This window comes from Emys orbicularis, chromosome 10, assembly GCF_028017835.1.
Source record: "Emys orbicularis isolate rEmyOrb1 chromosome 10, rEmyOrb1.hap1, whole genome shotgun sequence".
Taxonomy (NCBI): Eukaryota; Metazoa; Chordata; order Testudines; family Emydidae; genus Emys; species Emys orbicularis.
Genome location: NC_088692.1, coordinates 2,847,605 through 2,860,944, shown reverse-complemented (window position 1 = coordinate 2,860,944; position 13,340 = coordinate 2,847,605). Strand labels below are relative to the sequence as shown.

The following is a 13,340-nucleotide window of genomic DNA, read 5'->3' as shown; positions in this document are numbered from 1 at the left end:
TTGACAGAATTCCTCCCATCACTGCAAGTCTTTACCTTCAGGGAAGAACCAGTCTGCATGCTGAATTATTGGCTCTATAATTGCTACCACGTGGACAGAAGTTGCTGCTGCCATTTCAGCAAGAGATCTGTGGACAAAATTCAGAAGATCGTGATCTTGGATACAGACACCTCTTTCGAAGCTAAAAATACTGTTGTTTTCTTCATTTTGCATGCCGAAAGTTGTGAATTAAACGAGTGCCACTACACACACAATTACTGCCACATAAAAAAAAAAAATAATCAAGCACAGGCTTTTTCCAGAATATTCTAGACTTCCACAAAGTGCATGGAACGGAAAAATTCTGAAAACTACACAGCCTTTATGCCACTGGTCTGTGTGCAATTTCATAATGTTTGCTGGAGGAAGAGAGCAGACATGCTCCTGAAGTCCCACCCTTTACAATTCATTTCTCAACAACTTGTTTAAGACCTTTTCAGATCTTGGGTAAGCACTTACAGCTATATTTCTATTCTTTACTGAAGATACAATTAGTAATAGAACCAACTTACCCTTCAGTCTTTGCCCATAGCAAGTTGGGGCCTAACACTATTGCAATGTTGCTGGGTGTCATTTTGTTAATGTCACTGTTCTGTGCAAGTGTTGCTAGGAATTTGATTAGATACCTACAAAGAATGAATCAAGTCATTAAACAGTTATGGTGGCAACAGTTCACTACATACAATGCTCTGCTAGCACATGACTGCTAATAATTGCTGTCTCTCATTGGAGGGGATGCGGCTAACTGGAATCACACAGAGATTAAACATTTCAAAATCAAGCTTCTAGAAACTCCTAAGGGTGACTGTGGTAAAAATGGGACTAAAATTTCATGCTTAGTACTTTGCTACTAATTTTCTTCCCATCAATCAAGGAAAACTGAGTTTACTGAGAAAGTGACTAATAGTTGGAAAATACCTTCCATCTTAAGCATGGAAGAACTAGCATGCCTTCAAAAACTTTAATATATTTACAGCAAAAACTAGAGTATTGAGGTTAGAATGATCATGCACTAGGAAAGCACATTAAATAAAGACAAAATACCATATTACAGTAAACATTTTCCTGTCATGCACTTAAGACTACTCAGAGACCTTGTTTTCCCTGTGTTTCACTCTGAGGGTGAAATCAGCAAGAGGGTTAGCTGCTTAGGAAGAAGCCAGGTGCAGTGTCTGAGCTTGGGAAGTTCTCAAGGAAAAGGAATACTATGTGAGAAGTTGAGAAACCTTACATAGTGAGTGTTGGTTTATGTAAGGCACCACTGGAGTGAAGCTACAGAAGTTACACTACTGTTCTATGATCAGTCCAGGGCGTTAGAGAGTAGGGAACAATTCTACGGGACCCCACTTCAAGGAATTAATAAAAGTGAATGGAACCATCAACAGTGACACTAAGGCACTTTGTGCTTTGATAAAACAAGATGTCCCTTTACAATCCTAATTGTACAAACCAGATCAAAATGCGTATCATTCATCCTAGCCTTGAAACAGGTTAGACTTTTTAGCATTGAAGCGGTAGTGCTAAAAATTGTAGCAATTGTTCTTAATGTACCTGAAATTAGCTAGGTTAGGCTTTGGCAATCTTTTACAAATTTTCCATAATTCTTGCAGCTTCTTGTCCTGGTCCTGTATGCTGTGGGGAAGAGAAATTTTAGATCAGCAAACAGAATTCCTTCGGCTACCAGCAAAGGAAAAGCAGAGTCTATAGGCTTCCACCTATGTATAATTATCCTCTTGCCTCTGCATTCACTCATTTAATAACTGCTCTGAATCCCTTCATTAACTCTGCTTGTAATAGGCAATGCCCTTTGCACATATCTCACAGTGTGTAACCAAGAGTCTGAAGTAGTTTAATACTCAAACGTAATGTAAGCTGTTTTACTTAAGTATATTTTAATGCTTTTACAACCAATTCAGGACACTAATGCACAAAAGTTTGAAGATTAATTCAGCACACAAATATTTATTAGCTGGAGTTGAAAGCACAAAGGTGTAAACCTGTGAACTTTTCCATAAGTTCATTTTTCCTCACTTAGGGTACGTCCAGACTACCCGCCGGATTGGCGAGTAGCGATCGATCTATCGGGGATCCACCAGGGCGAGCGGCGGTAGCTCGACGGGGGAGCCGCAGCCGTCGATCCCGTGCCGTGAGGACGGGAGGTAAGTCGAAATAAGATACGTCGACCTCAGCTACGCTATTCCCGTAGCTGAAGTTGCGTATCTTACATCGACACTCCCCCCAGTGTAGACCAGGCCTTAGTAACACAATTCAGCACACACACGTCTTTGCATATCTAGATTTTAAGTGCTCTTACTTTGCAGCTTGCGTCCATTCTTCATACAGACTGTAGGTCATTAAAGGTTCAGGCAACTCTCGTAAATAAGACTTCAGGGCACCTGCAAGTAGGGGGACATTCTTAGCCAGTAGATCATACAGACTCTTTTTAGATTTTGTTTGAAACAATCTTGGCTTCAATCCTTGCACCTCTGAAGCCCCACTGAAGTCAGCGCAGGATCAGGCCTCCGACTGAACACTTCAGACTTTTCCCTCAATAGATTTGTACAGCACGTCACAGACTGGGGCCTACCACTGGACACTACAGGGATCATTTACGAATCTAGCTGACAAGAGTACACTCTATAAAGCTTCAAGATGGTGCTAACAGGTAAGAGCTACAGTTACAACTGTACATGCCCTAGTCTCTCTTGATCATTTTAATAGACCTGTCATGAGAAAGATGACACTCGTATGAACATCGCCACCTGAATTTTGAACACTGCTCTGGCCTTACAAAAATCAACATGCAAAACTTTCACGGCACGCGCACCCTACGCTTGATCTCTAAGGCTATGCAGTTAGGGTGGAAGGTTCATTTTATTTTCATTTACAGATCATATCTAATATCTTAAAATACTGTAATATGTCTGCCAGGTTAAACATGAAATAAAAGTAAGTAGTTTATACAGGCTCTGATTCAGAATACTCAAAATACCTGCAACAGCATGGGGGTCTGAATAAAATTCATCTAGCTGGGAAGTAGAACAGTCCAATGCAGCTTTCAGCTTCTTTAACTTGGAGGCTCCAGCAGCAATTCTGAATAAGCCCTACATCATGAGAATTAAAGTGTCAAATTCACTTGACCGATAGCTGGTCTCATCTTTCAGACTTGCAATACTATCACACTTGCAGTACTATGACCCAGACTCCATTTTCACAGCAGTTACAAGTTTTATACTTTTTTTTTTTTTTTTTTTTTTAAACTGTGCCATGACTGAGTCAGCTCTTGTTGCACTGAAAAGAGGAGATTACGTCCCTGTAACTGGAGGCTCTTCGAGCTGTGGGGTCCCGATTGGTATTCCAATCATAGGTGCGTCAGCGTGCCATGTGCTGGAGCTGGAAGGTTTCTGTAGCAGTGTGTCCACTGACGCACATGTGCATCTCCTCATGCTCCCAGCTGAGCGGGTCGACAGCTCTCCAGTGACCCACTTACCGCTAAGAATGCCAGTCTGCAGCAGATGGGATGGAGGGCCAGTATTGGAATACCAATAGGGATCTCGCATCTCGAAGAACCTCCAGTTACAGATAAGTAACCTCTTCAAGTGGTGGTCCCTATATGTATTCCAATCGTGGTGAGTAGCCAGCAGTGTGGAGGTGGGTGCAAGGATGCAGAAGAAAATGCAGTCTACTACAGCGCGGCCCACAGCCACTGCCTGGGTGATAGGCCAGTAGGAGATGAAGGTGTGAATGGATTGCCATGTTGCTGTTTGACTGATGTCCTGCCAGGAACATCTGCTAGGTATGCCAACGTGGTAGCTTGCGCTCGCATAGAATGTGCTATAATTGTATCCGGTGGTTGTACGTCAGAGCACGTAGCACGTCCAGATGCACCCAGAGATCCATTTTGAGATCCGCTGGCAGGAGAGTGCTTTGCCTTTGGATTGGTCTGCAATTGCTACAACTAGCAATTGCAGATTTTTGGGCGATGCCCGAAAGACACGGGACCTCTGGAGGTAGGCAGCTACAGCACTGTGGACAACAAGGGAGTGAAGGGTTCTGTCTGCCTTGGCAGCATACACGGCCTATTATAAACTTGGCTGGGAGCACAAGGAGATGCACGGTGCATGTGCGGGTCAACGGACACTGCTACAAAACCTTCCGGCTCCAGCGCATGCGCACCCACGACAGAAATACAAATAGGGACCATCACTCGAAGAAGAACTAAGGGATAACCATGCTCTTTCCGGTCTCTCTGCTTTTCTACATTTAGGTTAAATTGCATCTGAATCTTGGATGGAACTGAAAAACGTAATCTTGGAAGGCCTATATCATACCATTGGACAAAATGCCATATGCAATTATACACCTTAGCGCGCACACTGATAGCTATAGCTGCTATTTCCCGCACCCAATAGTTTTACTGGGCTCTACTGTGTCCATTTTTTTCCTTTGAGTTGAGCCTTTTACAGGAGTAAAAGACGACTGCGCATTAAGTAGAAGTTCTTACCTCCTCTTTCATTCCTGTTTCCAAGAGCATCATTACACAGGCTTCAACTGGGAGTGCAATTTCACGACCACTGCGTTTGAGATGCTCTTCCAATGGCGTTCCAAAGGCTGGCTTTTCTGTCCATTTGTCTAGTTAAAGAGTAGAAAAACACTGAGCAAGATATCCAATAAAACTGAATTATGCCCCAGAGAAGTTTAGAGAAGAGTCTCCAGTATGGTAATAGGAATTTAAAAAAAATACTGCAAGTTTGAGCCTTGATTTGTAAAGCCCCTTAAATTTACGAGTAAAGAGAAAAATGATGAGCTTGCAGGTGTTACCAAGACGGTAAATAATGATCCATCTCTCGGAGAGTGTATCAAATATTTATTCCTTTGTATAAGTGGAAGACATTATGTCCCCACCACGCTTTAGTTGGAACATGCATGTGGTTTTAAATTTATTAAGAAGTTCATTCTGATTCTCTGAGACCCCAAAGTGTAGATTTGCAATCCTCTTGTAGATCAAGAATTTTGCTCAGAATAAGTTCAAATTGCTTGGTCCGAGCTGTTTGTAGTATGGTTTTACCTGCAGCTGACATTGTGTGTTAACAGCTAAGCCAAACACAAAGCCTACTACTGTGTTAAAAAGTCAGTTATTTAGAAACTTATAATTAGTAGCCCCATGTCTCCATTAGAATCACCATATTAAAGGGGGTGTCGTTGTTCTAATATCAATCCTACCCTCCCTTTTCCAAAAAAAGCATTCAAGCTCACTTTAAAATTTTGCTCACGGCTGCAAGACTTGGGTTTGTTTTGTTTTAAGTTTGACACAAAATGTTTTCCCCATAAGAGACCAACTTGCCTTGCACCCTATAACAAATGATTTCTCTTTTTAGCCACACTTCTCTGCTGTTGTCATTGAAAAAATGCATATAAAGCATTGACAGCCTGTCAGTCTATATGCACTATTTCTTTCAGAAAGAAAAAACGAAAGAGCGGAGTATACCAGGTTTGAAAGATTCTAGTGCAGATGCACTGTGGCTTCTTCTAAGGTTTCCATACCGCGTATATGCAATATAAAAAGCTGTACCGCCACTACCTGGCATTTATTTAGCCTTTCATATCCACCGCTCGCAAAGTGCTTTACAAAAGGCAAGCAAGCCATAATTATCCCAATTTTTACAAACAGTGGCAAGACTGAGGTGCAGAGAGCTTAAGAGTCACTCAAAGTCACAATAACTTAGAGCAGAGGTGGGAAAAGAACCCAAGTCTGCATCCACTGGACCATTCTGCCTCCCAGCATGCTTTTGAAGTGATACAGACTGCTATAGAATACTTAGCACTTATGCAGTACTTAGTCTTTCAAGTGTTGAACAAATTGGTTAATGAACATGCAAGGAAGCAAGCCAGTGCAGTCAGACCTAGTTCCCTTAAATACAGAATAGATCTCAATTGTCCACAGCATTCCATCATGGCACTACAGAAAGATACTTATTAGGTTGCACTAGCCTGTTAAATAGCGTCTTCCATTAGGTCTATCAAATGCAGATATTGTGTGTCTCACTTCCAGCAAAATCAGATCTCAAAATTTCCTTGCTTTAGAGAATTTAAGAATTTCCTCTTGGTCCATAGCTTGATATGCTCTGCCAAAGTCTCAGCACATTTGATATCGATCACAATATAGTGGTGTCTCAGACTTTGCTGAAGCTAAACCCTTTGGCATTAGTGACTTCAATGACAATAGTGGGCACCATGCTGGTAAGGGTGATATTTAGGACAATGTAAGGGTAATCCTAAACTCAAGTTGACTAATGCATAGCCTGATAGAACAGATGTAGCTGCCTCATTTAGATGTACCCTGAATAGTTGATGTAGGCTAGCTCTGCAGTCTTGGACACTTAGAATTAGCCACAGAATTCGGGGCCAGGATGTAGTTGCAATAAAATATGCACAGAGAAAGGGGGGGTTCAGGAAAAAAAACATCCCCCACAAAGTTTAGACTCAGACTTACAGCCAGAAGGGACCATCATGATCATCTAGTCTAACCTCTCGCACATTGCAGGCCAGAAAACCTCATCCACCCCCTCCTGAAGTAGGCCCGCAACCTCTGGATGAGTTACTAAGTCCTCAAAACTTGATTTAAAGACAAAGTTACAGAGAATTCACTATTTACTTTAGTTCAAACCAGCAAGTGCCCCTGCCCCATGCTGCAAAGGCAGGGAAAAACACTTAGGGAGGGGTTTGAATCCCACAATACTAGTAGAGAAATTAGTATCCTAGCTTCTCTCTCGAAGGAGAGTTCTCTTTGGCATACAGGTGCCAGGAAGGGGTTAATGAAAAGTCACACTATGTCCAGGTAAGAGAGGGAACACCCCAGTGCAAGCTAAAACCATAAAGAAGTCTTCCCTTTCTCTCTCAGGTTTCAGACAGACCCTTAATGTTACATTAGTGTGTTAATATAGGACTGGAGCAGCTCCAGAGAGCACAGCAGCAAAAGACGGAAGTATGTTGGGGAACGTAACGTTAAGATTATAATGTCCTTATTAAAAAGGGTCTGCATGCAAAAGAATCAAGATAAAGAAGGAGAATATAGTGCAGAGGTGGTATAGGCAAGGAGAAGCATCAGCCAGAGCACAAGTTACTTTACCTTGATGGGCTTGAATTTCAGGGAGGGCCTTTTCTAAGACTGCTAATGCTTTTCTATGGTAATCTGCTTGTGCTTCTAATAACTGAGAACAGAACCCATATTTTAAAAAAAACAAAAATATTGTTAGCTTCTGATGAACACATACAAACACTAGAAGGTTTAACACATGAAATGAAATGTGAAGGTTTTTTTGCACATAAACACCATAACTGAATATAAGCAAACAAGAGGACACTCACCATGACAAAGTATCTGGCATATTCCCCTTCTTTGGACACAAAGTTATACATATCTGCAGCAAGTTGATCCTTGGAGGAAAGAAAAGCATACTTTGTAATTTTATAAGCCATTTTACATTGTGAGACTCAAATTTACAAGTGTAATGTGTTTGGCAGCCCCCATTAAATTTATATATTAAGAATACAAATATTTTTTCCACTCAACTCAGCACTGATAAGGCCTCTACTGAAGTATTGTGTCCAGTTCTGGGCATCACGCTTTAGCAAAGATGTGGACAAAGTCTAGCAGAGAGCAGCAAAAATGATTAAAGATCTAAAAATATGACCTACAAGGAAAGATTAAAAAATTGGATTTGTTTAGTCTGGAGAAGAGAAGACTGGGGGGCAGGAGAAGGGGGCACATAAATCTTCAAGTACATAAAAGGTTGTTATAAAGAGGATGGTGATAAACTGTTCTCTTTAACCACTGAGGACATGACAAGTAGTACGGGGCTTAAATTGCAGCAAGGGAGATTTGGGTTAGTCATTAGGAAAAACTTCCTAAATCTAAGAGTAGTTAAGCACTGGAACAAATTACCTAGGGAAGTTGTGGAATCTCTGTCATTGGATGTTTTTAAGAGCAGGTTAGACAAATATCTGTCAGGGATGGTCTAGATGAGTGGTCCCCAACCTTTTCCATGGGGCGGGCGCTGGACGACTAGCCGCCGAGGACCGTGGCCGGCGGACAAGCAGCCGCCGAAATGCCACCGTGAAACGGCAACGTCAAGAGGAGTCGCCGCCGAAATGCCGCCGTGAAGCAGCGTCATCATTTCGGCGGTAGCGCTTCTTGACGTTGCCGCTTCTCAGCGGCATTTCGGCGGCTGCTTGTCCAGCGGCCAGTAGGCGGGTGCACATGGATGCCCCGGCGGTCGCCATGGCGCCCACGGGCACCGCATTGGGGACCCCTGGTCTAGATAATACTTAGTCCTGCCTCAGTGCAGGGGTTTGCACTAGATGGCCTATAAAGATCCCTTCCAGTTCTACATGTCTATGATTCATATTACATAATTTCCCCCCCACTAAGCCCAAAATGCTGAATCTCCAGGAGATCTGGAAGTTAGCTAGCCACCTGCCCACTGAGCAGGTGGCAGGTTATCAAGTGGACGAATGGGATCAACAGTAGTGGCAGCTGCAGCCCAATGGTTCAGCATCACCAGTGATGGGCTTTACCTGTGGGAGGGCTGACAGAGAAAAGGCTCTTTTAGGAACCCCCTTCCAAAAATCCACACTTCCGCCCAGCTACTCAGGGCAAATCAAAGGTCTGTACTATTAAACTGGATTACTATCAAGGTATATCATTTAGGTAACAATACTGACAGCATCATCCCTTGACGCAAGTAAATATAGCTGTTCAAATGGCACCTTGGGTTTTTTCGCCCAAGCATTGTTGGATTTTACTTAACTTTCTGTTTTTATTTACTACAGCAAGTCAAGTTGCCCACTAAATATAACAATGATTTGTGCTTGGATATTATAGTAATACGTGGTAGAAATACCTACAAATTTCATTATAAAACTCATTAGTTCCCAAATACTTTCCTGCCCAAACTCCACAGTAGTGAGATAAAAAGTAATCAAGAAATGTTGTCACTGAGTAACAAAACCAAAGAAAGGCACAGATGGGAGTAATAAAGCCCAGTGAAGAATCTCCAGCATGGAGTTTGGACAGCTGAGAGATTGTGTATAAGGAAACTGGGAGCATAATCTCCAGGTCATTGTCTTGAAATCCATCCTTCTAGTTAGGACCTAGTGGCTCTTTGTTGGTTTAGAAGAGGATGCAAACATCTCAGTCCAGGCCTAATGGATAGATGTTCACAATTGTCTCCCTTGTTTATAGCCTCAGAGACCAAGAAATGAATGAACCAGAGAGACAATTCACTTCATTGAGAAAACAGTGCAAGGTTTGGGGAAACATTTTTACTTGTGGGATGGACAACACAGTGTCTGACCTTCTGGAAAGCAGTAAGATATCCCAGTAATCAGAAATAAACAGCTAAATGAGAAATGTCAATCAATTGTGCCAGTCTCTGCATTGCTTATTAGCCCCAATAACCCTTATTAACTGCATATTGTTTTATAACACTTAACCCATTGAAGTTTGTGAAGATGGCAGCAATTACAACTGGTGCCACAATGAGGTATACAAAGTCATCCACGGACATGCCTTAGTGGCAGATATATCCAAGGAGAAGATTCATAGAGATCGCCTTACCTTGCATTGTTCTACTTTATTTCCAGCCTCATCCATCTCTTCCTTAAGGGAATCTATTTTTGATGGATGCATTTGAAAATTAGTTCCTGAAGTCTTGCAGGCTTGGCTATATCTGTATAAGAGAAACTACAGTTATTCAGTGGAGATTATAGTTAGCGCTTAATATACTACTTACAAAGTCAATGTCTTTAAGGTCCCCTCTGCTTAACTGCTTGCCTCTGGTGAGCAGACATCTATTCACTACCCCAGAAGGTAGTCTCAAAACCAGGTCCCAGTACAATTTAACCCCCCCCCTTCTGGGCCATTAGTGTGAAACATGCCTACTGTCTTGTAGAGGAGACACAGGGTGGCCAAGTGAATCTAATGTGCCACTATATCCTAGCATGGGTCCTGCAGCCACTCCTCTCCAACATGGATGTGGAGTCTGCAGAGACTACCAGTCTTAGCAAGCACCACAGGCAGCTCAGATAAAAATGAGCATGACTTAATATCAGCAGGCCACACTTCCTTAATAAAGAGGGCATTTATCCATAATGACAGGTTCAGTAAGCCAGGATGTAGAGAGGTCTGAAACCTAAGTTTGGGCAGTGGCCCATGAGAGGGTTCCATTGACAATGCTATAAAAGCACTCCAATATGGTGACAGAATTAAAATCCTATGGCAACACAATGACGATGCCTCGCCCTCAACCTGGTGTTCACAAGCAGACGGTGGGAAGTACACGACATTGAAAGGCTTTTTAAAAAGCTCTAGTAGCACCCTGAACAAATAAATCTAACACAGTATAAACACCACTGCCCACAGGAACGCTTCCCAACACTGAGCAGAACACGGTTTGGACAGATGCTGAACTTGGTTTCATTAAATTATTGAGCTAAGTGGAGTAGACTAAAGATGCACGCTTGTATTCACTTACATGTGAACAGTTTTCCTACCTATATTGGTGGCTGACAATATGAGAGATCTAAATTTGAGCCATATTCGGATCAGAAAGCCAGGTGTTCTTTTTTGTACCATTTAAGGTCTTAAACTTAATTGATGTTTTTCCCCTGTAAGTGTTAACATGCACATTACAGCACTTCAGAAGCAAATACCAAAGCGAGGTTAGGCATGGAGGAGATATTACTAAGAAATCAGCATGTACTATGCAAACTGTATGGTATTTGAAATTACTTCTTACCTAGCTCTTGCAGAATCCCAGTCCAAAACCAACTTTGCAAGCTGTTTCCTCTGCTTCTGAATATTGGGGATTTCTGCCTGAAACCACAGACATCTAATGTTTATATTTACTTTAGAATTGTGTCATGTAGCTAAGTGTAACTGAAGTCTGTAAAACTTAAAAAACACCACAATCCTGCATTAAATAAAATATTCACTTGTTTTTTTTAACAGAAGTGAAGTTTGCAGCATGTACAGTTATGATTTTGCTCAGAAAATATAATGCTGTAAGTGTTTCTTGGAGCATGAAGTGACTTACCTCTGTTAGTAGGTTTAGTGGGTCTAAAATTTCTTTTTCAATCTGTACCTCATGGTGAGAGAGCTCTACTGCCAGTTTATTCTCTGCATCACCACAAGTGTCAAGCATCTTCCTTTAAAAAAAAAAAAGGACAGGAAAGCATTGTGTAGTTTATTCAAGTTATTACACAACTACAGCTAAAAAAAATAAAGATGCAGAATGAAGACCTATAGGACAAATCCTTTGTCCCCTTTCTGGCTACTTTGTGCTTCTGAAAATGCTAGAGATTCCTTTGGTGACATAAAACTGGGGTAGCTGGCTCTATGCTACCTGCTTCTCGCCCTGACAGGGGGCATATCAGGGTGAGCCCAGGCAGGCAGCGAGAATGGCTAGAACACCTTGTTCATCCAAACAGTCCCTAGGGAATCTATTACTATTGTAACTTTAAAAAGCCTTTAGGATGCTTTGTTATTCTAGGGGACAAAGTGGTGCCAAGACTGGGGAAGCAGAATTCTCCTTCCTACCCTTCACTAAATACAGTTTGGTTGGACCTGAGGACCTGGTTCTGTATGTAGGAGGTTTTTGATTTCCTTCTTTCCAATGTACAACATCCCTTTACTATCAAAAAGTCTTAATACTGTAACATTAAGCAATAAAATATTTTTGAGAGGTTCAAAACCCAGACCATGGTTTGGCCTTTGAAGTAATCCTGGTTCATCTTTAAGAACAATATTGTGACCTTTTGTCTAAGTTCTAGCGACAACCCTAAAAATAAATACAAAGGCTTTTAGGAAATCCTACACCATCCTCATTAGAATGCATTTCAAGTTTGAGGAAAATGTTGGTTCTTGGGAATCTAGAATTCATTGTTAGCATACTGAATTTAATTTGTTTCAGAAATCTACAATCAATGATTCGCTGGCAAACTGGGAGGGCATATCTAATGGGATCCCACAGGGGTCAGTCTTGACTAGTACCAGACCCAATATTTTCCTTAATGACTTGGATAACAGAGTGGAGAATAAGCTTATAAAATCTGCAGATGACACCAAGCTTAAAAGGGTTGCAAGTACTTTGGAGGACAGGATTAGAATTCAAAATGACCTTGACAAATTTGAGAATTGGTCTGAATTCAACAAGATGAAATGCGGTAAGAACAAGTGCAAAGTTCTTTGCTTAGGAAGGAAAATAATCAAATGCACAACTACAAAATGGGGAATAAAATTGGCTGGATGGTCATACAGCTGAAAAGGATCTGGGGGTTATAGAGGATCACAAATTGAATATGAATCATGTGAGGACAGCTGCAAAAAAAGGCTATTATTCTGGGGTATATTAACAGGAGTGTTGTAAGACATGGGAGGTAAATGTCTCACTCTACTCTGCACTGGTGAGGCCTCAGTTGAAGTATTGTATCCACTTCTGGGCACCACACTTTAGGAAAGATGGACAAACTGGAGAGAGTTCAGAGGAGAGCAACACAAATGCTAAAAAGTTTATAACACCTGACCTCTGAGGAAAGGTTAAAAACTGGGCATGCTTAGTCGTGAGAAAAGACAACTGGGATAAGAGACTTCAAATATGTTCAGGGCTGTTATAAAGAGGATGGTGATCAATTGTTCTCTTTGTCCACTGAAGGTAGGACATGTAGTAATGGGCTTAATCTGCAGCAATGGAGACTTAGGTTAGATATTAGGAAAAACCTTTCTAACCCAGAAAGGTGGTTAAGCTCTTGAACAGGCTTCAAAGGAGCATGGGGAATCTCCATTGGAGGTTTTTAAAACCAAGTTTAACAAACACCTGTCGGGGATGGTCTAGGTTTATTTGGCCCTGCCACAGCACAGGGGGCTGGGCTAGATGAACTCCTGAGGTCCCTTCCAGCCCTGCATTTCTATGATTGTATGGAAAAAACCTGCAAATGTGCATTTGTCTAGGGTAATAAAATGTCAACTTTAGGGCTAAATACTATTAGCACTGTCCTGCAGATTACCTAAATTGATGCAGCATTTATAAACTGGATTAGCTGCTGTTATTTTTAATTAACTAAAGGTACAAGCATTTTAATAGACTCATTTTACAGAAGTTATTGCATGCAGAACTATACAATGAGGAACCATAGCTCCACAAAACCCCAGACACTTACCCCAACAGAGTGTCATCGCTTAGCTGGACAGATCCTTCTTGCATATTTTGAGCAAAAGCTGTTAGAGGAAGCTTTTTCTGTAG

The 13,340-nt window shown here is 41.6% G+C and overlaps 1 protein-coding gene across 4 annotated transcripts in view; it reads right to left on the bottom strand.

The window, feature by feature from the left end:
• Window positions 1-13,340, bottom strand: part of ARHGAP17 (Rho GTPase activating protein 17) — a 68,871-nt gene that overhangs the window by 13,443 nt on the left and 42,088 nt on the right. For all 4 annotated transcript variants that reach the window (XM_065411799.1, XM_065411800.1, XM_065411802.1 and 1 more), the window contains exons 4-15: window positions 13,258-13,334; window positions 11,136-11,247; window positions 10,839-10,915; window positions 9,659-9,770; window positions 7,408-7,476; window positions 7,169-7,250; window positions 4,544-4,671; window positions 3,032-3,143; window positions 2,354-2,435; window positions 1,591-1,671; window positions 552-665; window positions 36-127 (exon numbers count right to left, since the gene is read on the bottom strand). In XM_065411799.1, coding sequence (XP_065267871.1) covers window positions 36-127; window positions 552-665; window positions 1,591-1,671; window positions 2,354-2,435; window positions 3,032-3,143; window positions 4,544-4,671; window positions 7,169-7,250; window positions 7,408-7,476; window positions 9,659-9,770; window positions 10,839-10,915; window positions 11,136-11,247; window positions 13,258-13,334 — 1,138 coding nt within the window. The remainder of the gene's footprint in view (window positions 1-35; window positions 128-551; window positions 666-1,590; window positions 1,672-2,353; window positions 2,436-3,031; window positions 3,144-4,543; window positions 4,672-7,168; window positions 7,251-7,407; window positions 7,477-9,658; window positions 9,771-10,838; window positions 10,916-11,135; window positions 11,248-13,257; window positions 13,335-13,340) is intronic.